The sequence below is a fragment of the Urocitellus parryii genome, chromosome 3 (genome assembly GCF_045843805.1).
Source record: "Urocitellus parryii isolate mUroPar1 chromosome 3, mUroPar1.hap1, whole genome shotgun sequence".
NCBI lineage: Eukaryota > Metazoa > Chordata > Mammalia > Rodentia > Sciuridae > Urocitellus > Urocitellus parryii.
In genome coordinates, this window is record NC_135533.1 from 113,179,415 (window position 1) to 113,204,439 (window position 25,025).

The window sequence follows — 25,025 nt, forward strand, 5'->3', positions numbered from 1 at the left end:
CCCTCATCTCTGTCCCCAGCACACTCAGTAGTTAGTGGGTGGTGCGTGGTCCGAGGTGCCTTTGGTCTAGGTTGGCACAGAAAGCAGAAGACCAGGGGAGAAATCCTCTGCCCTCTTTCCCGCAGCCGCTAGTGCGACCCTGGGCTCAAGGTGTGAGGCAGAAGGCAGGCTGGGCCAGCTCTGGGGCACTTCTGGATCTGGGGGTGTCTGCCCCCAGCGGGACGCTGCCAGGTTTGGGGCTGTTTCAGGGCAGGATCGCGGCTGAGCGACGTGCCTGCATGTTGACCTGAACAAGTTAGAGCAGCGGTCAGCACGGGAGAGGAGAGGCCTGCCAGCCGCCAGCAGCACCGGTGTGTCCACCACAGCTGACCGCCTCATCTCCAGATCCCCAGTTCTGGCATTTAAAATATCCCCTTCTTGTGAATCAAGGAGTTTAAGCACAGCGAGGGAGTCTGACTGCGTCAAAGGGGATCGAAACCTTGGATCCAAAGATCAGAGCAAGAGCCAACAGAGACCATCCGCTGCCACAGGGCATGGGGTGCACCTGCGGTCCCAGCGACCTGGGGGGCCGAGTGGGAAACCAGCTGAGCCAGGAGTGTGGCCTGGGCCCCGTCTCAAAATAAATGAACAGCTGGGTGCGGTGGCACGTGCCTAGCAAGGCCCTGAGCTACTCAGTGAGACCCTGTCTCTAAATAACAAGTAAAAATGGCTGGGGATGTGGCTCGGTGGTTAAGTACCCCTGGGTTCAATCCCTGGTACCCCCCCAAAATAAATAAATAAATAACACAGATGAATGAATTTTAAAACTTAAAAATAAAACCATCCACATGTTTCAGTAAAAAAACGTTTCCCCGAGAAGCTAGAATCTAGTTAGGATTCCTCTCCTTCCCATTTCACCCATTCGTTCTATAAATATTTACTGGCCACTTTAGGAGCGTGCTGTCCCACACCAGAGCAGACAGTGTGGCCAGCATGGAGTGGGTGGGGGACCCTTCGTCTTGGGGGCCACCTCTCCTCCCCACTGGGCTGGATCCCTTCTGCTGCATACAGCCCATGGGGCTCCCAGGGCCACGAGAGGGCGACGCGGCACCGCCAGCCGGCTCCCGGAGCCTGGCGCTGTGGGCGCCCGACAGCCAGACCCTTGTCCCCGTTTTCAGTGAGGCTGCAAATCAGACCTGAAAGTCCAAGATCATGAATCACTGACACTTCAAGACTGAAGCGATTAGCCTCTTCACATGGGGCGTATAATTATTCCAACAACCGCCTTTGTGTCGCCGCAGTCCTGGGTCAGGCAGTATGGAAAGTGGAACAGAATAATCCCTTACCCTAGGCCCCGCACCGGCCTTTGATTTCATTTGGCTCAAGGGTAGCGGCGTCTGGGCTCTTTCCTAGGACCGCTCTGTCCTTTGCTGTCAGGACGGAGTGAGCGTGTCCACTTACTCGGAGGGGCCTGTCACAGCTGCTCGTGAGCCATCACCAGACATTAAGTCAAAGCCCGTCTGATGCCCAACGGGGAAATGCCACCAGAGGAAAAGTCCCGAGTATCTGGTGGTAGCGGGACTGGGATTGTGTGTCTACAGCGATATTTTTTAATCAAATTCGAGTGAAGGATGGTCACTGGGCTTTGTGAAAGAAAGAAGGGAGCCGTCCTGTCCCCACGACCCAAATGCTGACAGCGTACTTTAGAGGTGACTTGGGCTCTCCCCAGGTCACTCCAGCAGCATGTGTGACAAAGCGCTCGGTTGGGCCAAGTGAAACTGCTGGTCCACTTGTGCACCAGGTCACCCTCCTGGTCACAGACACCTCCTCCTCCAAGGTCAGATGCTGAAATCATCAAGGCCAGGTTTAGAGTCAGGAATTCCCAGGGTTTGGCCAGGTCACTCCTCAAAAGCCCAGCCTTAGATACCCCTCAGGATGTTGGAGTTGGAACTTGTTCCAGCTATAGACTCTGACGCCCTTGTCCTATTTCCCTATGTTTAAATTCGTTCCTGTTTGTGAAATCTCAAAAACTCAAGGTGTGGGCTGGGGAGCGCAAGACAAGAGACCCTGGTCAGAAAGAGAAGTGGCAGTTCAGCTGCTCCAGGCGAGGCTCCATGGCTGCTGGCTCCAGTGCAGGCCAGTTAGACTGGGGACTGCCTTCCTGCATGCTGGGATTTGGAGACGTCGCCCAGGGCCTCCTGCCTGGGAATACAAGCCCTCTGTAGTGAAGACCGCTTGGCTTGGCCTGGGTCCTGGCCATGATCACTCCAAGGAAGGAATCCCTTGGTGTCTTGCAATGTGCCCCTTGCAAAATCAAGTAGTGCAATAAAGAGCGGACCCTGGACACTCGCAGCGGGAGAGAGCCTGAACACTGGGTGCCTGTCTCCCAGTGGCCTGGAACCTGGAGGTAACCAGGGAAATTTTGCCCGTAGAAACAGACCCAGATTTGAGTCTGCCAAGGAGCTCGAGGCCCTAGGGACTGGCAGCCCTGCCGGCTGTCTAAGTGATTTCTGATTGAGACATCTGTGGGAATATGCAAATGAGGGCAGACGTCACCAAGGAGCCAGCATTTCCACGACTGATTAGGAGGAGGAAAAATGGAGGCGATTATCCGCAAGCTGTCTGTGGTTGGAACCCTGCGGGAGCGCCTGGGGTGGGGGCAGGCCCAGCCCTCTTGCTCCACAGGGTCATTACTGAGGTCCCCATCACCAGGGCTCTTGAGGATGGGCTGCTGCCTCCATGCTAATTGGTTGTGGTTAGAAGCTGGGGTCAGGCAGCCAGCGGGCTCCCACTGGCCATTGGCCATGTCCTTCTAACTCCAGCCTCCTGGTGTCTCCCGGTCCTCCAGGTCAGCCAGCGGCTGCGGGGTTGGCCAAGGGTTGCAGTGGAACCCACTGAGCTTTCCCCTGCTTCGAGCCCACGGCCACAGCCCCCCAGTGCCGGGAAGCTCTAGGGTTGTTTCCAGAAGGTGTGTGCTGTTTGCTGAACTAGATGCATCCACCATGGCAAGGTTTCTCGGAAGCTTTCAGAAAAGACTTCTCTACTGTCAACAATTCTGCTTGGTCAACTCACTAGGTCACACACGAGAGTCGGCTAGACCTCCCAGACACCTGCACTTCTGTGTCCAGACTCCCCGCATCCCCTTCCCCTGGGGATCCTGGGGAGGTGTGGGAGTCCACAACATCCGGCCTAAGCAGGCCACAGCCAGGACCGGCTAGCCTTTCCCTGCCCCTTGGTGATCAGGGCTTTCATTCCTCTGGCTGGGCTCATGTCCTCCCGTGAACAGGAGGGCACTTGTGAATCCATTGAGCCTCGGTGTGCAAGGAGTGCACCTGTTTCTTTAGGCAGAAATCAGGACACGTGCAACCTAACGTTTGCCTTCAGAAGAGCTCAGGACCTCTGGTCACCACGTGTCGTGAGGAAGACGCCCCGGGTCAGAAGTCACCAGATACCCAGGGCTCCTAGGGGTCTCCTGAAGAAGCTCAGGATTGGGATCCTGGCTTCAGGACTTCATGGTGCCGACTCAGGAAATAGTGTGGACGGTGGTGGTGATGACGTAAACATGAGGGGACAACTCTTTCCTGGTCGCTGGGTTAAAGTTTGGACCTGGGTGCTCCACAGAGGCCACTTATGTGTTTTAGCCGCATGAACATGAATGCTGGGGAGCAAGGACAAGCTGTACTGCAAAAGTGACCACGGCCACCACCCCTGGGTGTTACTCCAATGACACAGGCATTCCCAGGTTGATAGCAGCCCAGTTCACAGCAGCCAGACTGTGGAACCAGCCTGGTGTCCATCGGAGGAGGAGTGGACAAGTAAAATGTGGTGTATACCCGCAGTGGAGTTCTGCTCAGCCGTAAAGAAAAACGAATCATGTCATTTGCAGGGAAATGGATGGAACTAGAGGCCACCGTGTTAAGTGAAATAAGTCAAACATAAGGTCAGGGGTCTTGGGTTTTCTCATGTACAGAAGCTAGAGAGGAAAAGGGAAAGAAAGGGGGCGGGGGTCTCCTAAGAATTAAAAGGAGATTAGGACCCTCCTCCTCCCGAGTGCTGCCTGGCTCCCTGGTGGGCTGGCCCAGAGCAGATCTGATGGGACTTGGACTCTGAAGTCCTACCCAGAGCCACCTCCAGGGCGCCTACCCCCTGCCAGCCCAAGGATCAGCTCTCCCCAAGGCTGTCCCTGTCACTGCTGCGCCTAGTGAGCCCAGAGCTGGGCGAGAGGTCCCCGGGGGCTTGCTGCCTGTACCTGTTCTGTCCCCAGGCCAGGCACACAGGGCTCAGCAGTGTCCACTGCCTGGCCTCACATTTTGACCGCCAAGGTCACAGCCTCCAGGGGCACGCCAAGGCAGCGCCTCAGGAACAGACAGGCCAGCACCCCTGGCCTCCTCGCATTTCTTCTCCAAAGAACAAGAAACCGGCCGCTCAGGAGACCCGTCCTGATGGGGTTTGCTGGACTCTGTCGGTGGCTGGGGAAGGCTGTCACCTGCGCCATTCTGTCTTTCAAACCCAGGACTCAGCAGGCAGCAGGTGCCTCCCCTGGGCTGGCAGGGCCCATGCAGGACGGGGGTTCTGGAACGTTCTCCCTGGCCTCCGCTGGATGGTGTATGGTGGGTGGAGACCCCGCGGCTCCTCCCTTTCAGGTCCACCTCGGGTCACAGCCGGCCCTTCAACAGAGGGCGGGATGTGGGCACTGGCGGGGCTCAGAAGGTCGCCAGGGCCCCGCGGCCTTCCCACGGCCTCCCGGCTACGGATGTACATGAGGCCCAGGGAGCTCCCCATCTGCAGGCTCCTCCCTTCTTGTTCCTAAGGTCACTCTTCACTGTGTCCTGGCAAGTCCCCCTGTCCCTGTTCCTCAGCACATCTGCCCTGCTCTGAATCACTGGGTGGCCCTCTGCTGTGACACAGACCAACTTGAGGACACTCAGCTGGCCTTAGCCCACCTTCTGCCCAACCTGCAGGGCCCTCGGCTCTCTGCCCCACGTCTTCCTCTCTCTCCCTCCTAGTGATGCCTCATGGCTCAGGCCAGGCCTTCCCAGCCCTCTGGTGCAAGTTGGTCTCCTGGGCAGGGCCTGCATGGTGCCTATGTCTCACTACCTCTGAGGCCCAGGTGGCCCTGGGTTCTGCTACGGTCAGTCGGCCTCGGGGCCTCCTCTGTAATGGCTGCCCGGCTTCCCTAAGAGCCCAGTCGACTCAGGACAGGCCATCCAGAGCTGAGGGAAGGCACTTATGCCTTGTCCCCTACCCAGCTCCTCCACTGGCCTTTGGTTCACATGGACAGGTGCTGTCACAACCCGGAACTTGTCCCCAAGAGCTGTGGAACAGTCCCAGGGACGTTCAGTGGCCTGTGGGATATACCAGACAGAGCTTCCTGGGGCTTGGGCCTGAGCAGCAGGAGCCCAGGAGGACCTGCAGGCCGGGGCTGCATCCTGTCACCACGCCCTGTGTCCATGGAACAGAGTGGGCCAGTTTTGTAGGTGGCAGGTGGCACGGGTCCCATGATGACTGTACCTCAGGCTGCTCAGTTCTCGCTGAGTGGCAAAGGTCTGTCATTGTGACAACCGCTGACTGCAGAGCCAAGGTCAGGGCGCTGTCAGCGCGGCCCCCAAGGCCCAGCTGCCAGTCCACTTGCGCAGTCCCACAGAGGTGCCCCAGGGCCGCGGCCTCCTGCAGGAGCCTGGGCCTCAGGCGTGGTCCTCAGGCTGGGGAGGGGCAGGCCCAGGTGCCCACTGCTGGCCCAGGGAGCTCCCCATCTGCAGGCTCCTCCCTTCTTGTTCCTAAGGTCAGGTGCCCACTGCTCATCACGGGCAGCACTGGGTGGCCGGGCAGCCCGCTCCCCTCTTCCTGGGTCACATGGAAACTCACCCCGTGTTCCTGAGGGTCGGCTCATAAAGCAAACAAGTAGCAAATTGGCCTGATGGATTTAATTTCTACTTTCTTTCAATGCAGCTAGAATTAAAAAAAAAAAAAAAAAAAAAAAAGTCATGGGGCTTTGTAGGGCTTGACTGTCCCGCCAGGCATGTGTCACTTTAGGTTAGCCGAGTGCCTCTGCCACCCTCAGCCAAGTGCCCGGGGCAGCGTGGCAGACGGGCCAGGCGAGCACGAGTGCTTCCTCGGGGTGCACATCATTCCCGCCTGGCAGATGGGGGCGGGGGCCTGGCGACTCCCTCCCACAGAGCAGCCTTGCCCGCAGCGCGACACAGACCTGGGCTCCCCCGTGGCAGCGGCCTCTGCTCCGTCCGCCCACAGCCTGAGTTGGGCCGGCGTCAGAGTTGCACCTCGCCTCCTCCGAGGGCCCCGGCCTCAGTCTCCGTCATTAGCCCTTTGGGAATGAAATGTGTCTAGAGAGAAGGGGGTTGTCTGTCTGCGTGACAGGGGCACCCCTCCCTCATATCCTCCTGCTGGACCTCTCAGGAGGGACAGTGTCATACCAGTGCTGTCTAGATCTCCTGATGTCCCCAGAAGGCAGAGTGCCTCCAGAGCCCAGACCAGGCCCTGCAGAGGAGGTGCACAGAGACCTCAAAAGTCACCAGTTCTGGGAGCCCCTCCTTGCCCGCCTTGGGTGGGAGATGTAATCCTTGTCCCCAGAGCTGAACTTTGAGCCTCTTACTCATCAAAATGGAAAACAGCCCCCTGGGTCCCGCTGCCTGTTTTGAGAGGAGTCATTCCTCCCGCTCTTGGGATCCGGGTGACACGACTCTGGGGACCCCTTCTGGATAGCGCTCTTTGCCTTCATTCCTCACCTCAGTAGAAACATCTGGAGCTTCTGGAGTCTCCCGGGTCTTTGAGGGCCAGCCCCACTCATGACTAGCACCCTAGCCTCCCTGATGCCCCAGATCACCCGTGGACTTCAAGTCCTCTAGCCCTGCCGGGTGGTCAGAACCCACCAGACCACCCAGCCGGTCCCAGAGTGAGCCCCCCTCAGGCCCACAGTCCTCGAACCTGCCCGTGGCTCTCGCACCTGACCCGTGGCCCAGCTGGCCTTGGTGTGCGGGCCCTGGCAGCAGCCGGTCAGCCTGCCGCGCTTCTCCACAGGGCCTGATGCACTCCAGCGGCCCCGTGGGCCGGCACCGGCAGCTGGTCCTGGTCCTGGAGGGGGAGCTCTACCTCATCCCCTTCGCCCTGCTCAAGGGCAGCTCCTCCAACGAGTACCTGTACGAGCGCTTCGCCCTCATCGCTGTGCCCGCCATCCGCTCGCTCGGCCCGCACGCCAAGGTAACCTCGCAGGCGGCTCTGCAGGGGCAGGAAGGAGGCTGGCCTTGGGAACCCGGGCCCTGGGACTCTTCTGGGCCTTGGTTGACCACTGGGTCACTGGCCTGTTCACGTGGGGTCAGTGTCTGCTGCGCATGCCTGCAGCCCTGGACTAGTTGCTGGATCCTGTGTCCTAGTTGCTGGATCCTGTGCTCCTCACAGGAACAGCCAGTCCAAAGTGAACGACAGGGTTCCTGTGAGCCTCTGACGAGTGAGCTGGTCTCCCAGGCGCTGCCGCCACCGGAGCCCTCCGGGTGTCAGTGCAGCCTTCAGAGCTTTGACTGGGGGCAGCAGTGAGCTCACTGTGTTAACTTGTCCAGAGGCGTGGAAGGGACAGTCTTCTGAGGGCCACTGTCTCCCTCGCCCACAGTGGACCGAGGCCCAAGCAGAGGCAGGCGTTGTGAAATAACATGATGCCTTTACGTTTCCTTCAAGAGCATCCAAAGTTGCCCTGGTGGGAGGTCACCCTGTGGGGCTCCGGGCTGGTTTTCTACCCTGGGATGTTTCTGTCCTGGAAGGTGACGGAGTGAAACTCCTCCACACATAGAGCTTCTGAAGGACTTGATCTGGGCTCTGTTCCCAGATTGACTGGCAGCCTAAGAAAGGTCACTTCCCAGCCTCCCCCCCCCACACTTCAGGAGCTCCTCTAGGGCAGCTGGGCGTGAGCCATGGCAGGCCGGCCGCCCTTCACCTGGCAGACAGTGGTGTCCCTCCCCAGCCCAGGCCTGATCTCGGGACTGTAGGACAGGCGATCCCTGGCGGCCAGGCACCTGTGTCGAGATGTTGGAAAATCAGGGTGAAGGTCACCGGGGACCCGGGTCCTCCCGAGATGCCCACTGCTCACTCTGACGGTGTTCTGCTGTGTCCCTCCCCTCTTAGTCCCACCTGAGGAAGACCCCACCTGCATACCCCAGCTCGGCGTCCATGGCAGCTGTCATCGGCAACCCCAAGCTCCCGTCGGCAGTGATGGACAGGTGGCTGTGGGGCCCCATGCCGTCGGCCGAGGAGGAAGCACACATGGTGTCTGAGCTGCTGGGCTGCCAGCCCCTGGTGGGCAGCGTGGCCACCAAGGAGCGGGTCATGAGCGCCCTGACCCAGGCCGAGTGCGTCCACTTCGCCACCCACATCTCATGGAAACTGTCGGCCCTGGTCCTCACGCCCAGCGTGGACGGCAACCCTGCTGGCAGCAAGAGCTCCTTCGGCCACCCCTACACGATCCCCGAGTCCCTGCGGGTGCAGGACGACGCCAGCGACGGGGAGAGCATCTCAGACTGCCCACCCCTGCGGGAGCTGCTGCTCACAGCCGCCGACCTGCTGGACCTGCGGCTGCCCGTGAAGCTGGTGGTGCTCGGCTCTTCGCAGGAGGCCAGCGGCAGGGTCACGGCCGATGGCGTGGTGGCGCTGACGCGGGCCTTCCTGGCCGCCGGCGCGCAGTGTGTGCTGGTGGCTCTGTGGCCGGTGCCCGTGGCCGCTTCCAAGATGTTCGTCCACGCCTTCTACTCGTCCCTGCTCAACGGGCTCAAGGCCAGCGCCGCCTTGGGGGAGGCCATGAAGGCCGTGCAGAGCAGCAAGGCCTTCGCGCACCCCTCCAACTGGGCAGGTGGGTGGCCCCGGGGGGCCTCGTGGCACCTCGAGGTGCAGGTGGGCATGGGGGGCAAGGGAGGTGCCTTCCTGCCGAGGTCCTCACCCTGGTCCTCTCCCTGGCCAGGAGTGTCCCCTCCTGGGCACCGTCTTTTGGACCAGGGACAGATGTTTGCCACCAGATGGCCTCACTGTGCCCAGATGACCCATGTTGCCACCTTGAAACCCCTAGCCCATGGGAAAGACCCTTGATCTGGCCTTCTGGTCACACACCTGCTGTCACCTGAGACAGTTACAGCCCTCTCTGAAGCCCGGTGTCCTCTGTGCCCACTGCAGGTGGATGGGGTGGTGCTACAGCTCCACACTACCCACATCTTGGGCCTGGGTTGCCCTGCCCAGTGCGAGGCACTGCCCGTGCTGGGAGACCCTCGGCATGGTGCTGAGGGGGCTTGGGAGTGAGGGGGTGGCTGACCTGTGACCTGGCCACAGGAGGGGTGGGGTGGGCTGCTCGTGGGCAGAGCTGCTGTCCCTGCAGCAGCCTGTGTTCATGAGCCACAGCGTCACCAGAAGCCCCGGCATGCCCGAGACCCCCCCTCCAGTCCGGAACCAAGTGCAGGGCTAGCCCCAGGCCGTCCCCACCACACACCACGGAGCTCATCCCGCCGCCCCAGGCTGCTTTGGCGCCGAGCAGCAGGCCCAGTGGTGGGGACTGGCCGGAATCCTGTTCTCAAGTATTTACATTTCATCGCTTCAGCAAAAGCCGGGCCCTGTGCACATTTAAAGTTGGAGACAACATGGCTTCCCTCACTCTCCCTCGTGACAAAAATCCAGGTGGCATGGCCTGAGACTGCTGATGTCCCTGCCAATGTTCCCAAAGGAGGGCCAGCCCTGAAGGGGAGTCACCACGTTGCCAGGCCCAGCCAGCAAGTAACGTTGGCTGTGGTGGCCACCCCTGGTGCCCACTGGTACATAGACTGTGCTGCCCACGCCAGGTGCTGGTTTCAGGAGGACAGGCTGGGGGGGGAGCACTTTCACGTCACAAAAAGCACATCTGCAGCATTTTTCAAAAACAAAACAAAAACACTATTGCCTGTGTCCTCCCGTGGTTGAGGCCCGTGTCCTCCTGATCCTGAGGCTGGTCGGAGGCCCACTGCCTACTTCCGGCCCCTCGCCCATCACCACACAGAGTGGCACGTTGCTGAACTGCTGCCCCCAGGAGATGCAGGAAGCAGGTGACCCAGTGGGTCCCTCACCATTCTCAGCCCATGTCCTGTTTTATCTGTGCTCTTGGCAGGTGGAAGGGGATCTGGGCCCTGCAGGGTCCCACAGAAGGCCCCCCAGGCTCTGTGGGAGCCTGGCTCTGCTTGGCCATTCTGGAAAGGGGTCCCTGCTCCTGTTGGTCCTCCTGTGCATATGGATGTGACGTTTTAGAAGAGGGTCTCTCTTTAGCTTTGTTGGTAGAAGCGGCCACTGCTCTGAGGGCAGGGACTTTTGGTGACACTGCCTTGCTAACTTTAAAACGGCTCCCTCTCCTGGAAAGCCCTCGCCCGCCTGGCCTGGGGTATGCCCGTCCTGAAGCTTCTCCTTGGTGCTGAGGAGCCTGGGGCTCGGGAGGGATGTGGCTCACGTGCTCCTTGGACAGCAAATGGTGCTTCCTGGCCACTTTTAGAGCAAGAGGGTGCCTCCCACCCCCAGGTCCCCCCACAAATGCTAGGACAAAAGATGCAGAAGGACCTCAGGGAAAGCAAGGCCAGTCACTCCTGGGAGGTGCCCACCCGGCTCTGCTCAGTGCAGATCGGCAGGCCCCGCCTCCTGAAAGGCTGGAAGCGTGTGATCTGGAAAGGACAGGGACGGGGTGCTGGCTGGATGTCCTGCGAGGGCCAGCTCTGTACCAGGCTGGCCATGGGACCCAGACTGGGCGGGTCTCCGGGGGCCCTGCTGAGGTGCCCCACGCTCTCCACAGGGTTCCTGCTCATCGGGAGCGACGTCAAGCTCAACAGCCCCTCCTCGCTCGTCGGCCAGGCCCTCACGGAGATCCTGCAGCACCCGGAGCGCGCACGGGACGCCCTTCGAGTGCTGCTGCACCTGGTAAGGGCACCGGCACCCGGAGCCAGTCGCCAGCCACAGCTGGGAGGTGGGCAGGTGGCACCACGCAGGGCCCAGGAGAGGGCAGTGGAGGGCAGCGACCCGCACCCCACTATTTTCCTGTGGCTTCGGGCAAGTCACTTTGGCTCCCTGAGCTCAGTTTCCCCCTCTAGAGGGTGGTGATGAAGCCAGTGTTTCAAGATTGAGACAATGTGAGCACCTGGCACACAGTAGGGCTGCAGTAGCTCCCAGACGTCACTGTTTCACAGCTGGATGCCACTGGCCCCTCTGACACCCACACGGAAGGCTCTTGATCGCGCCTCTGGCATCCCCAGAATCTGCAGGGCCCCAGTGAGCGTGAGCGGAAGTGTCATCAGCTACACGTTTAAAAGGTTTTAAGTCAAGACACAGTGACGTAAAACGTGTCCCATTTAGCACTCACAACCCCCCTTAGAGCTCAGTGCCAGCAAGGCTAGCCGGGGCCGGCCTGTGGCTTGAGTGGCAGGGCCACACAGCTGCTCCATGTCCACCCTTCCTGCACCTGGAGCATGCAGCGGCCCCAGGGTCCCCATGCAAGTCAGGAGCCCCATGCTCTGTGACTCCATCCAGGCTTGTCAGGGAGCACCCCGTGGATTCCCTGCAGGGCTGCATTCCAGGTGTGCAGGTCCCCTTGGCCATGTACACTCCTTGTCCCATGGAGGGCCTGGGCAGGAGTCGCACACCCCGTGTGCCCGGGCTGGGCACCCTTGGACCATCTCATAATGGACGGGTCACGCACCTTTCTCCAGCTGAGGGTCTGCCTGAGGCCGGCAGGAATGGGGTGTAACAAAGTGTGTGGTGGCCCAAGGCACCCAGGGGCACCTGCTGCAGGCAGATGGGCCCATGTTCCCCGAGGGTGCTGGGAAGGCATCTCCACTGGCGCCAGCTGTGTCTGAAGCTGCGCAGATGCTTCAGTTGCTCAGCCCAGGTCCCTTCTCAAGTGTCACCCCCAAGTCCCTCCGTCCTGGTTCCCTCTCCCAGCCCGCCTTTCCTAGGTGGCAGAACTACCCTCCACACCCCGGAACTTCTGCTCAGGCTGGGCTTCAGCTGCCCATGTGCCCTGGGGCCCCCAGGTGAGACTCAGGGGTCCTCTCCTTCCTCAGCTTTGTCTTTGAGGGTGTGGTGGCCACAGTCAGGCCCGCTGGCCCCTCCCTTCTTCCAGCTACCCGCTCCCTCCAGCCCCAGGGCAGGCAGGGCTCAGCTGCACCGTGCCTTCTGGCTGCCATGAGTGCGCTGTGGCCTGCCCCGGGGTCGCCTGAGCCCTGGCATCTCACTGCTCCACCCTCAGAAAAGCCTTGGTGGGCCTTTTGGACGACTGACTGCCCCCCAGGGATGGCGCTCAGTCTCAGGGTGGACAGAGGTGTCCCCTAGAGAGACCTGCCAGGGATAGCAGGCTCCCCTGTGGAGGACGAGGAGGGCAGGTGATGGGGACGCCAAGGCCTGACCCTGGTGAGGCCTGCAGACAGAAGGCCCTTCCTTGCGGGGAGCCGCGGTCTGTGGGGCAGAGGTCAGGCCAAGGGAAGCCGAGTGGCGAGTCAGGGAAGGAGGGCGGTGCCAGCCGTGGCCTGCGATGGGTGCTGCGGGGTGCGGTGTGGGGTGCGGTGTGGGGTGGGCCACCGGCAGCAAAGGGGTCTTGGTGGGGCGAGGGGCTGTGACATGGCCTGGGCAGCCCCTGGCCTGAGAGCTGTTTTCAGGCAAATTTCTCCAGGGTCTGTGGAAGAGACTGGGGACAGGAAGGGCTGGCCAGGGACTAGGACAGGGACAGAGGCCTCTTCCTGCCACTCTCAGGGGCAGACTGCCCACCTCACCCCCTGCAGAGTGACCCTCGGTGCCCCCAGGCCTGGCCCCCTTGGCCGCCCAGGGTGCAGTTGGCATAGCCCTGGCTTCTCCCTCAGAGTCACGCAGAGCGCAGGGGGCAGCCAGGGCCTCTGACCGTCCCTCTCCCCGCCAGGTGGAGAAGTCCCTGCAGCGCATCCAGAACGGTCAGCGCAACGCTATGTACACCTCGCAGCAGAGCGTGGAGAACAAAGTGGGCGGCATCCCGGGCTGGCAGGCCCTCCTCACCGCCGTGGGCTTTCGGCTGGACCCTCCAGCCAGTGGCCTCCCGGCGGCCGTCTTCTTCCCCACCTCCGACCCCGGGGACCGGCTCCAGCAGTGCAGCAGCACCCTCCAGTCCCTGCTGGGTGAGCCACCGCAGGGCATCAGCCTCGGACAACAGGGGCCAGGGGATGGGGAGACCCATCCTGCTGGGACCCGCAGCCGGGAGGGCCAAGTCGTCCTGGGCTGCTGATCTGGGCCACCACGGCCCCTCACCGGGGGGTCCTTCTTTATGAGAGTCCAGGCTAAGCAGGCCCCAGCTCTGCCCCTTCTGGGCTGACGTGAGGTGGCTCTGGGCAGGTGTTAGTTCTGACGCTGTCACTGGCGGCGGTGGGTCTGACACAGCTGCAGGGCAGCCAGAGTGGCACAGGCTGCTGACTGGGACTGTCCTGGAGGGTGTGGCAGAGTCAGGCTTCCTCAGAAGCCACATTCTCCAAGTCATACGTGGACATGTCTGTTAGGGCCAGGCTTGAAAAATGCCACCAATACTGAGCGTGTGGGGCTCTCTCCCCTGGAAGGTGGCAGGACCACGGTGCCAAGGCCCCTGGGTAACCCCGCCCCCTTGTCTCCTGCAGGTCTGCCCAACCCCGCCCTCCAGGCCCTCTGCAAGCTCATCACTGCCTCAGAGACCGGGGAGCAGCTCATCAGCCGGGTGAGTGGGGCCCCGGCAGCGGAGCCTAGGCCCGGCTGAGCCCGAGGGTGTGGTGTGGTCCAGGACAAGACCTGCGAGTCTCGCAGCCCTCCTGCTCTTTTCTGTCTGAATGATCAGAGGGGAGGCACGGGCTGGGTCTGCAAGGGCAGGTCCTCATAGTATCCTAGCGCAGCGCACCTCCAGGTAACACTCAGAGCCTGTCACCTGAAGCCCTAGGTGGTTCCTGCACTCGCCTTGCAGTGCCCACCTGCACCGGTCAGCCCACCCCTACTTTTTTAGTTGATTGACAAGTGTCACAGCCACCATCCCCAGCCCAGTGGGCCTTGTGCCAGTCCACGGGATGGCCACAGGGTCCACTACCAAGTACTTTTCATGCCTGAAAAAAAATGGCAGGAGTGGGCTGTGTGCCCAGCAGGCCTGATGGGCGCTCGCCCTGAGGATGCAGCTGCTCTGACCCGGGGATTGGGAGGGGCTTCGTTCTTAGCCTCAGGCAGGTCCCCCACCTGGGCCTTGAGGTCCTCTATGCCTGCTCAGTCTCCTGCTGGCCAGCGATGTCTGGGACTAGCCCAGGGGACAGCGCATGTGGGCTTCTGGGTGGGAAAGATCAGAGCACAGAGCAGTTTTGAAGTGTGACCTGAAGCACAGTCGCCCTTCCTGGCCATCCTGCTGGGGGACCTCAGGACCTCGGTCAGCAGAAACACTTCCCTTGTGGACATGAGCCGCCCAGTGGAGCAGGCTCTGAGGTCCTCAGTGGGGCTGCAGCTCCTCACCTGGGGCTGTTCCCGGCCAGGACTTGAACAGGACACTTGCCGTGGCCGCCCTCCCTCCATCCTGTGTCTCTAGGAGGCCCTTCCTGCTCTTGTGGGAAGCACCAGGAAGGCGCTTCCGGAACCCAGCACATTAGCACACGCAGCACAGAAGGGACAGCTAGACCACATGAGGGCAGTGGGCTTCCTGGGAGATAGTCCTCACTTCCCTGCCTTCAGGGGAAGCCCCGGGGCCTCGGGAACCCTCTGGAACCCCGAGATGCCACATGCCCTGCCCCAGCCCTGGCCTGGGTGTGCCTGTCCTGCTGCTCTCGCTCCTCCCCAGCCGGGGCCTCCTGCGGCAGCGCGCGCTCGCTCGTGGTGCGACAGCCTGTGCTTGACTCTAAACTCTCTCTTCTCTCTCTCTCTCTTTCTTTCTTTTTCTTATAATCTGCTGGCGAAGGCTGTTAAAAATATGGTGGGAATGGTAAGTATGACTTGAAGTAGCAGCTGCCCCCAGATGAGCCTCCGCCCATCCCACCCGAGCTCCAGCTGCTGCACCGCTGCCTGGCTCTGGGGACCCCGCGGGCCGTGCTGCTGCCCACTGGCTCCATCCTCTGCTCTGGCTCCCCCTTTCCTGCTCCACCCTTCTGTGCCCTTGATTTGACCTTTAAAATTTTTTTTAGTTGTAGATGGACACACATCTTTATTTTGTGTATTTGTTTCTATGTGGTGCTGAGGATGGAGCCCAGGGCCTCGCACACGCCAGGCAAATGCTCTACCCTGAGCCCCAGCCCCCTCGATTTGACCCCAGAGCAGCGGGGGTTGAATGAACTTTGGCACCGTGAACATAGGAAGCGGAGCTCACAGACAGACCTGGGCGGGGGACACCTGAGCGGGCCGGGGCTCCTCCCTGAGGGCTGGGGTGCTGGACACTCCTTTCCCGTGAACCTCAGTATCCTGAGGATGGCTTTATGAAGTGCCTGGGTAAAAAAGGAGGTCACCAGTGCCCATCCTGCCCCTCCTCTCCTGAGGCTGGAGCAGAGCCGGGTGCAGGGAGGCCTTAGGACCTTCGTGCCTGTGGCCTCGGCCCCGCTGCCCCTCAGCTCCCTAGAGGACAGCAGGTGCTGGGCAGGAAGGCACCTTAACAAGATCGTCAAACACTACACACACACAAGGCGAGAGGGTGACAGCAGTGATGGGGACAAGGACAACTCGGGCTGGAGGGGAAGAGGCCGGGCGGGCCGGGCGCTCATGTCCGCCTCCCTCCCTCAGCTCCACCAGGTGCTGGTGCAGCTCCAGGCTGGTGAGAAGGAGCAGGACTTCGCCTCAGTCCCCATCCAGGTGTCCATCAGTGTCCAGCTGTGGCGGCTCCCGGGATGCCACGAGTTCCTGGCCGCGCTCGGTAGGACCCAGCCCCTTGACCACCTGCTGCTCCCCGGGCTCTGCTGGGGCCCTGGGTCCCCCCCAGTGCTCCCTTAGATGCCATCTTACAGTTCAGAGATTCCGACGCCCCCTCGGGATTCCCAGGTGCCCTCCAGCTTCGTCCGTCCCCCTGCCTTATGATATCACCTCCTTCCTCTCTCCACATCGCCTTACTGGGAATCTGCTGGGTTCCATTTGTGGTGTCCACCACGATTAGCAGCTGAAGGAAATTCAGAGTCGCAGGGCCAGACTGGTGGCTGAGTGTGGCCCATGCTGGCTACTGGGAGCTGGGAGGAAGCAGGACTCACTGAGACACCCAGGGGCCAGGGCAGCTAGTGCTGCTCCGCAGGCCCCTGTCCCGCCCAGGAGGCTCACTGTGCCTCCTCTGTTCCTCTCGCAGCCAGTCAGTCTTGACGCGGTGGTGGCTTCTTGAAAGCAGGTACATCTGCTGATGAGGCTCAGAGGCCCAAGCCTCCATCCCCGTCCCCCACGTGCCCAGAGACTTGCCTTTGTCACGCCTTTCTAGGATAGGAGAGCCGTGGCCTCGAGGGGCCAGGTGGCTTGGGCCCCTAGACTTCTTTGCTCTGCTCCTTACCTGTGACATCCAGTACCAGCTGTGTCACAAGGCACTGTTCAGAGGGACACAAGAGTGCCCATGCTGACCCTGGGACTGAGATGGGCGGGTGCCCAGGCTCACAGGCGGTCCTCGAGGGCTGGTGGCCAGTGCTGGGCGGAGAGCAGCCCCTCAAGGCCAGGCATCCAGAGCAGAGCCCTGCGGGTCCTGCGCAGGCTGGCAGGGGAGGGCAGCGGCTGGGGGAGCAGCCAGGTCAGCTGTGGGTGAAGATAAAGGTTAGGATCAGAAACAGAAATGTGACATTTATATAACTAGTCACTCATTTTTAAATGAGTGACTTTCAGGGATTATTTGTTCTGATCACTCCACGGTGATCAGAATGTCACCTCTTCCAGGGAACCTTGTTCCAAAGGGAAAGGTGGCGTCCAGACCAGTGTCAGAGTCCTTGAGGAAGAACAGACTAGGAAGAGCTGTCCCCTCACGGGCTGTGCAGTCCTGAGCCACGCGGCCTGCTGACAGTGGCCGCACTGTGTGCCACAGAGCCCTGATCCGAGGACAGGCTGTGGCACCCCAGGTGCCCTGTCCCCTGGGGGCTCAGCACAATCCTTCTGAGGGTTCAGGTGGAGTCAGTGGTCTTCCGGGAGAGGCGGGACCGAGACTCAGTGCTCAAGGCCTCCAGGACCTTTGTCATGCCTGGTGGTCCCCATTTGTGACAATCACAGCCACAGGTCTGAGTTAGCATCTTCCCAGGGAGAGGAGAGGTCCTCGTTGGCTGCCTAAGAGAAGGGTTTTCCTGTGTCACCCAGGATGATCCTGAACTGGTGGACACAGGTGTTCCTCCTGCCTCCCACGTAGCTGGGCTACAGGCATAGGCCACCACACCCACTGTGGTGGCTCCTACATTGTCACTGAAGTATCAGCAGCTCATTAGCCAGCCTCATCCCAGGAGGCCGGTGCATGGGCGTGGCTGTGCTGCTCTGGGCTCCTTAGGGTCCTGGGGGTCGGGGAGCAGCCCCTGGGCTTAGGCATGACTGAACTCCCTGTGGGCAGTCAGCCAGGAGTCGAGGCCGTGTGATGACGCTGTCCTTGCCCAGGAGAAACTGCCACCTTCCCGAGCACCAGCTTTAAATATGAGCCCAGTGCTGAGTGCAGCGTCTGTGCTTGCCCTGGATGGTGTGAGCAGAACAGAAAACATGGACATGTTAATGAGCCTCATTAAGTCCTGCTCAGCACCTGGCTCAGGCAGGAGGGGACCAGAGCTCTTCGAGGGCGCGGGGCCTGGCAGCAGCAGCACCACACTCAGCTGTGTAGGGACAGGGACAGGAGGCCCAGCCCCTGTGGATGCACCCCGCCGTGTGGAGCAGTGCAGAGGCCCTGCTCTGTCCTGTGGGGCACCTGAGGCCCCCTGAGGACACAGCTCTGTGCCTGGTCTCCCCAGGGTTCGACCTGTGTGAGGTGGGGCAGGAGGAGGTCATCCTGAAGACCGGGAAGCAGGCCAGCCGGCGCACCGTGCACTTCGCCCTGCAGTCGCTGCTGGCTCTCTTTGGTAAGACCTGCTGGGAGGCCCGCCCACTCCCCCTGGCTGCATTTTGGGCTCTGTGTGGGAGTTGGGGACTGCAGAGCTGCAGGGCAGATGGTCCGTCCCAGCCCCGGGCAATAAACAAACCCCCTGCACCCAGGGAACTCACCACCTGTGAGAAAGGATGGCTGAGGTGTAGGTAGCGGGCCTGAGGGGCTGGCACAGGGCATAGGAAAGGGCAGGGTAAGGGCGAGGACATCATGGAGGCCTGTCCCTCCATGGGCCATTGGGGACCCACGGGCCTGGCAGGAGCTGGCGCCCAGACCGCGCACTCTCAGGTTGCAGAGTAACTGCAACATGGATGTGGCATGGAGGGCAGAACCCATGGCATCTGCTCCGGGGTGTGCATCGCAGCAGGGAGAGAGCCAGGGGCCGCCCTGTTTGGCTGGTCAGGAAAGCAGCAGGAGGAACGGTGGCTGTAGTGTGGGCCTACTCAGTGCTGCTGCTGGTGACCAGTGTCGAATGCGGTGTAGATGAAGCATGCAGATTAGAGGGGAGGAGGACTGCGTCCAGGGGCACTCCAGGATTCAAAGGTCACAGAGATGAGGGGGAAGCCGGTGAGAGCAGGGTGTGTCCACAGCAGGTCTGAGGGTGAATGCTGGGCCTGGGAGTGCTGGCCTCCTGGTGGCCTCTGTAAGAGCAGGGGAGAGGCAGCTGAGGAGCAGCGAGGGCCGGTGACTCCTGGAGTCTGCTGGGATCACCAGGACCCAGCTGTGACGAATGGCACATGTGGGGCTGAGCACCGGGACACCACTGACAGCTCAGTGCTGGTCAGAGTGGGATGGCAGGCGTGGGTCCCTCTAGTGGCCAGGAGCAGAGGTGTGAAAACTGAGGTGCTGGCCCAGGCCTCAGGAGTGCTGCTGTGGCTTCCCCAGGGTGTCTTTGTCCTACTTCTCTTTCCAACTGGACTTGGGTGTAAATGAGCTCCACTCGGGCAGGAGTAGCATTTGCATAATTCTTGCTAGTTTCTAGGGACATCTGTGATTTTTTTAAAGAAAAATGGAAACCGTCGAACATTCTAACCACCCTCCTCCCTGTGTCTGTGCTCAGATTCCACCGAGCTCCCCAAGCGCCTCAGCCTCGACAGTTCGTCCTCCCTGGAGTCCCTGGCCTCTGCTCAATCCGTCTCCAACACCCTGCCCTTGGGCTGCCAGCACCCGCCCTTCTCCCCGACAGGGGCGGACAGCCTGGCCTCGGACGCCATCTCCGTGTACAGCCTGAGCTCCATCGCCTCCTCCATGAGCTTCGTCTCCAGGCCGGAGTGTGGCCCGGAGGGCGGAGGCCCCAGGGGACGGCAGGACTTCGACAAGCCCAAGAACACTTATGTGCAGCGAGCCACCACCCTGCCACGGAGCCCGCTGTCCCCCCAGGCCCGGGGGGCGGGCAGCAAGGACGAGGAGGAGTACGAGGGCTTCTCCATCGTCAGCACCGAGCCCCTGGCCGCCCACCCCGAGGGCAGGGAGGCGCGCTTCTCCCCGGACCCCAAGCAGGCCCGCGGGGGCGCCGCCATGGGCGCCAAGATATCGGTCAGCTCCAAGGGCAGCGTGAGCACCCCCAACTCCCCGGCCAAGATGACTCTGATCCCCAGCCCCAACTCGCCCTTCCAGAAGGTGGGCAAGCTGGCGAGCTCCGACACGGGCGAGTCGGACCAGTCCAGCACGGAGACGGACAGCACCGTCAAGTCCCAGGAGGACGGCAGCCCCAAGCTGGACCCCCAGGAGCTGGCCCAGAAGATTCTGGAAGAGACGCAGAGTCACCTCCTGGCGGTGGAGCGGCTCCAGAGGAGCGGCGGTCAGGGCGGCCCCGGGAGCCCCCGCGAGGACGGCGCCCCGGTGCCCCCCAGCGCCCCGGTCTTCAGAGCCTCGGAAACCAGCGCCTTCAGCAGGCCCGTCCTCTCCCACCAGAAGAGCCAGCCGTCGCCCGTCGCCACCAAACCAAAGCCCCCGGCCCGGAGCTCGTCCCTGCCCAAGGTGAGCTCCGGGTACAGCAGCCCCGCGTCCCCGAGCCAGCACAGCGGCCGCCCGTCCCCCTGCGACTCCCAGGCCTCCCTGTCGGACCAGCCGCTCTTCAAACTCAAGTACCCCAGCTCCCCCTACAGCGCCCACATCTCCAGGTCGCCGCGGACCCTGTCCCCCAGCTCGGGTCACCAGTCCCCGGCGGGCAGCGCGCCCTCGCCCGCGCTCTCCTACTCCTCGGCCGGCTCCGCGCGCTCCAGCCCCGCCGACGCCCCCGACCTGGACAAGCTGAAGCTGGCGGCCATCGACGAAAAGGTGCAGGCCGTGCACAACCTGAAGATGCTGTGGCAGAGCGCGCCCCAGCCCCCCTCGGGGCCCGTGAGGGTGCTGCGAGGGCCCCCGGGAACCGCCACCTCCAAGAGAGACGTGCTCAGCCTGCTAAACTTGTCGCCTCGGCACAACAAGAAGGAGGAGGGGGTTGACAAGCTGGAACTGCAGGAGCTGTCCCTGCAACCGCGGGACGAGGCGCCCCCCAGGGCCCCCCCCAATGGCCACTGGCGCCCCGAGACCACCACGCTGGGCCCCGCCGCCCCCGCTCGCCCCCTGAGACTTCCTTCAGCAAACGGCTACAAGTTCCTGTCCCCAGGAAGGTTTTTTCCTTCTTCCAAATGCTGAAGCTTCCCTCTTTCCGCCCACGACTCTGAGAGCAGCGCGCCCCCCGCGGGGGCCACCCGCCGGAGGCTGTCCCCCTCAGCCGCACAGCGCCCCCGGTGGCGGCCCTGGTAGGGCACGTCGCTCCGCCCGCCCCTCAGGCGCCCCGGGCTGGTGGCCAGGGATGGCACCTCACCCATGTCCACCCCGGACCCCCTGCCACTCGTCTTTGATGTGATTCTTTGACAGGATTTTGTACAAAAATGGCCATGATTCTGGGTGGAGGGGACAGGAGCACGTGTCTGCCGAGAGCCCGGGCAGCACCTTCTCTGCAGAAACTCCAATGCTCTGTACCAGGTGCCACCGGGAGAGTCAGAAAATCCAAGTCGAGTTCGACATGAAAGTGTCATATTAGCCAAAAACAGAATAACGGTTTCAAAATGCCAATGACGTAAACCTGTCGCAGTCCTACGGCCAGCCACAGCCACTCGCAATAACGCCCGTCAGCGCGCTTCCGCATGGCCCTCGGGCCCCACCTCAGCCAAACTTGAATTTTCTTAAAAAGTTTATGTAACTCCGACCCAGGCATTTTAGAACTATGCAATTGTGATTTAAGATGCAACTTTGTGCTTTTAAAACATTACTGACCTTTTTTGTACACGGATGAACAACCTGGTTTTGTTATCAATAGTACTTTGCATTTATAGCTGTTATTTTTAAAAGCTCAAAAAGTTTTTTAAAATGCCAAATTTTGAATAGTCATCCATAAGCAATTATCAAGTTTTGGGGGAAAGGGTTGAAAATATTCAGTTTCCTTATTAAGCAAAAAAGAAAAAAAAAAGAAAAAGGAGGGAAAAAAACTAACAAAACAAAACTCTGGTTCACCAGACGGAACCAGACCCTCCTTCCAGCCCGGTTGCCTTTGATTAGGTGCTCATTGTCCCCCTCTTCCCCACTCCAGGCCCCACAGACCTCTTCAGCCTCCATGGGCCGCCACATCCCATAGCCCTGGGGCCCTGTCCCCTGTGAGCTGCCTTGCTGGTGCCAGTCCTGGGACGCAGGGCACCCGCATCTGAACCATTGCTAAACAGACAGGAAGTCGGGGATCAGAGACCAGGCACAGCTCCCGCAGAGACAGCAGGACCCTCAAGGTCTCTGCTAGCTGGACACATCAAGGGAATGGCCACCTTGGGGTGGCCTTTAATTTATTTTAATATAGAAATGAAGTGTTGGAAATCCTATTAGTGCTAAAATTAGCTGGAGAATCTAGAATTATCTAAAAGATACTTATTTAAAGTTAAGGCCCCCCTCCCTTGCCGTGAGGGTCCACCACAGAAGGTGTGCAGCCACCTGACCTGGGACCGCAGCACGTGGAGGGGACACATGGGGCTGCCAGAGGGACACCAGCACCAGGACCCCAGCTGCAGCCTTAGCCATGGGGAGGGTCGCACTGCACCGACATGACTGGCCCCATGCCTGGGGGGGTCAGCGTACTCTTCTGAGGGGACGAAAGGATATCCTCCACTCGGTTACTCTCAGGAGCACATGGTGGAGGGCTTACGACAGCCAGGCCGATTCAGGGAGGCTGCCCTGTCCAGCCCTGACCGACCCGGGAGAGATCCTTCATAAAGCAGTGGGCAGTTGTGAGAAGTCTTATGTTCACAGGGGAAGATGGAACTAGAAGTGCTAGAGTAGCAGGTGACAGCCAGGGGGACAGCACTGTGTGTTCAGATGGCAAGTCAGGTCTCGGCCACCAAGAGCACACCCCAGCCAAGCCCCGCTGCCAGCCTCCTCAGGGCACCTCCGCAGTCTCCTGGCCAAATGCCCTAAGCCCTCGGGCAGGGGCCTGGGTTCTGTGCCCTTGTCCCTCCACTCTGGAGAACACCTCCCCCCAGACCACTTCCTGCGGGTCCAGCCAGCGAGTACTGGTGACCGACCTGCTTCTAGCCCTCGGCACCTGTCGTCCCTGGTCCCCTGCTGCACACAGGACCTCCCACCTGGTCCTGAACATGAGTTTCAGGGGAGAAACGAGTGGCTGGATAGAGGTCCAGTGTCCCCACCAGAGTCCCCACGTGTACAAATCAGCGTCAGAGTGAGTTTCCAGGCTACTCAGAAAACTGTGTGCTTGCACCGTGGGAGACGGTGGGACAACTCGGACTTCTTGGCAGGAGCAGGGGCTGGCAGGGGACCCATAGGCTAATTTTTTTTTCGGGGGGTGTCCTAGGCTGAGAGGATTTTGCCTCTTTCAATCGCTCTCTAAGTACCTGCATGATATTCTTGATCTTGCCTCTTGGCCCCCGAAGCCTAAATGATCGAATGCTGACCCGGGTTGAAAGAGAAAGTTGGCAAGTCCCGGCGTAGGCCTGCGACCCAGGAAGGAGTGTCGGGAGGGAGGACAGCCGTGGGGACCTGGGCGACCCTCCTGCACGGCCCTGGTGCTCATCCTGGGGAGGACTCACCGGCTGGTGTGTGGAATCCACCGCAGCATCCGCTTCCCCCTGCAGGCAGCCCTGACGTGCTCTTAGCTCAGGAAACGGATGGCCCGACCCTGCCCCCTCACCTGCAGACACTCTGGGGACCAGCAGGAAGGCCCCCCTCTCATAGGACATTGGGAGGACCACAGTGAGAGGAAGACGACGCCCCCAGCTCCCCCCAGCCAACTCCTCTGGTACTTGATGATTAACCAAGTCAGATCACCAGGAGCAGGTCAGCTGCTAACCTTCCACGCTGGTGACACAGGTGTGCCCCAGTCGCTGTCCCCTCCTCCCCACGTCCTCACTGAAAGAAGCCAGGCGCTGCCCCCGGTCCTGCCCTGCTCTCCTCTGCCCCACGGACCCTCCAGTGGGTGGGTGCCAAGCGAGTCCCCTGTCCCTCCCTGCCCAGCCCCGCACCGCAGGCCCCAGGAGAACTGTACTTGGCTAGTTTAGGTTCAGTCGCAGAAACCCCAGCAATAACCCGGTTTGCCCTTGGCGAGCAGCCAGAGGAACACTGTGTGACCTCCTCGCAGCACCGATGTGATCTGAGACGTCTGCGTGTGTTGTGTGAACTGGGCCCTGTCCCCTGGGCGCCGCGGCCACCGACGCCCCCTCTTGGCATTCCCGCTCCTTACATGCAGTGTGAGCCGTCCGCGGCCTACATGGACTTTTTTTTGTAAATTTCACAGTTTCCAGATAGCATTAAACTTTTTATATTACAAAGTTTGCCATGTAAAAAGAACTTCATATTTTTATTGAGACTGCTAAGGCGCTTGGCCTTCTTCCTTTGTGATTTCAGTGTCTATTAAAGCATGAGTTCCCTCGGTTTTAAGTGCTGCCTCTGCGTCTCTTTCTGTCTCTCCGTGGGCCCTCTTCACCGGGCACGTGGCCCTGTCCTCCAGGGGCCAGGTGAGCACTCCCTGTGGGGTGGGCGGTGCTGGGGCCTGGCCAGCTCCTCTGCAGCCCGGCCAGGGGCAGCTGCTGCCCCTTTAGACGCCAACACACCCATTACCCCCCGACTCCCCATCTAAGGAAACGGGCAAGGCAGTATTTCAGAAATGTCCAAGAAAAGCAGACAGTGGGCAGAGACAGAGGGAGTGTGGACAGAGCAACCCCGACTGCAACCAGAGCCATCTCATGTGGGTGATGATATGTCACCGCGGGGTTTTAGCCAGCTGTGACCAAAGCACCCGGCAGGAACAACTTAGAGGAGGAAAAGTTTATTTGGGCTCATGGTCTTGGACATTCGGTCCCTGGTCAATGACCTTGCAGCTCTGGGCTGAGGTGGAGCAGGACACTGTGGCAGAAGGGCGGGCAGAGGGCAGCAGCTCTGGACGGGGCAACCAGGGACAGACAGCTCTGCTCACCTGGGAAAACAGATCCGAAGAGCTGCCCCAGGGACCCGTTCCTCCCGCCAGCCCTGTCTGCCCGCAGGTTCCACTGGGTCATGCAGTGGGTGGATCACTCCACGGATGAGGTCACGGTCCTCCTAATCTGATCGCTTCACCTCTGCAGGCTCCTGCCTGTGTCCCACTGAGCCTCGAGGGAAATTTCATAGCTAAACCCCAACAAAGGGAGCTGGGGTGTTATAAGTTTGGGAACAGAAAAAGAGTAGATTATTTTTAGAATAAGTTAAATACGCATATTCACACGCAGAAATAGAAGCAGAGGGTTATACTTATATCTAGTTAGTGGAGAATAAATACATCGATTTTAAAAAAGCTGGGAACAGGACTGGGCTGGGGCGGGGCTCAGTGGTGGAGCGCTCGCCTAGCATGCACGAGGCACTGGGTTCGATCCTCAGCACCACACAAATGTAAAACAAAGATATTGTGTCCACCTAAAACTAAAAATTAAATATTAAAAAAGCAAGATAAATAAAATAAAAATAAAAATATTAGTAACGATATAGGTGATATTCCACACACCCTTTGAAA

The 25,025-nt window shown here is 60.5% G+C and overlaps 1 protein-coding gene across 1 annotated transcript in view; it reads left to right on the plus strand.

Moving 5' to 3' along the window:
• Ttc28 (tetratricopeptide repeat domain 28) overlaps window positions 1–23,813 on the plus strand; it is a 595,992-nt gene extending 572,179 nt beyond the window's left edge. Inside the window, exons 15-23 of the mRNA XM_026412187.2 lie at window positions 7,015–7,194; window positions 8,110–8,830; window positions 10,775–10,899; window positions 12,887–13,118; window positions 13,608–13,684; window positions 14,894–14,917; window positions 15,706–15,835; window positions 17,868–17,975; window positions 19,059–23,813. Of these exons, the coding sequence (XP_026267972.2) occupies window positions 7,015–7,194; window positions 8,110–8,830; window positions 10,775–10,899; window positions 12,887–13,118; window positions 13,608–13,684; window positions 14,894–14,917; window positions 15,706–15,835; window positions 17,868–17,975; window positions 19,059–20,638 (3,177 nt within the window). The 3' untranslated portion in view covers window positions 20,639–23,813. The remainder of the gene's footprint in view (window positions 1–7,014; window positions 7,195–8,109; window positions 8,831–10,774; window positions 10,900–12,886; window positions 13,119–13,607; window positions 13,685–14,893; window positions 14,918–15,705; window positions 15,836–17,867; window positions 17,976–19,058) is intronic.
• Window positions 23,814–25,025: the final 1,212 nt, after the last annotated feature.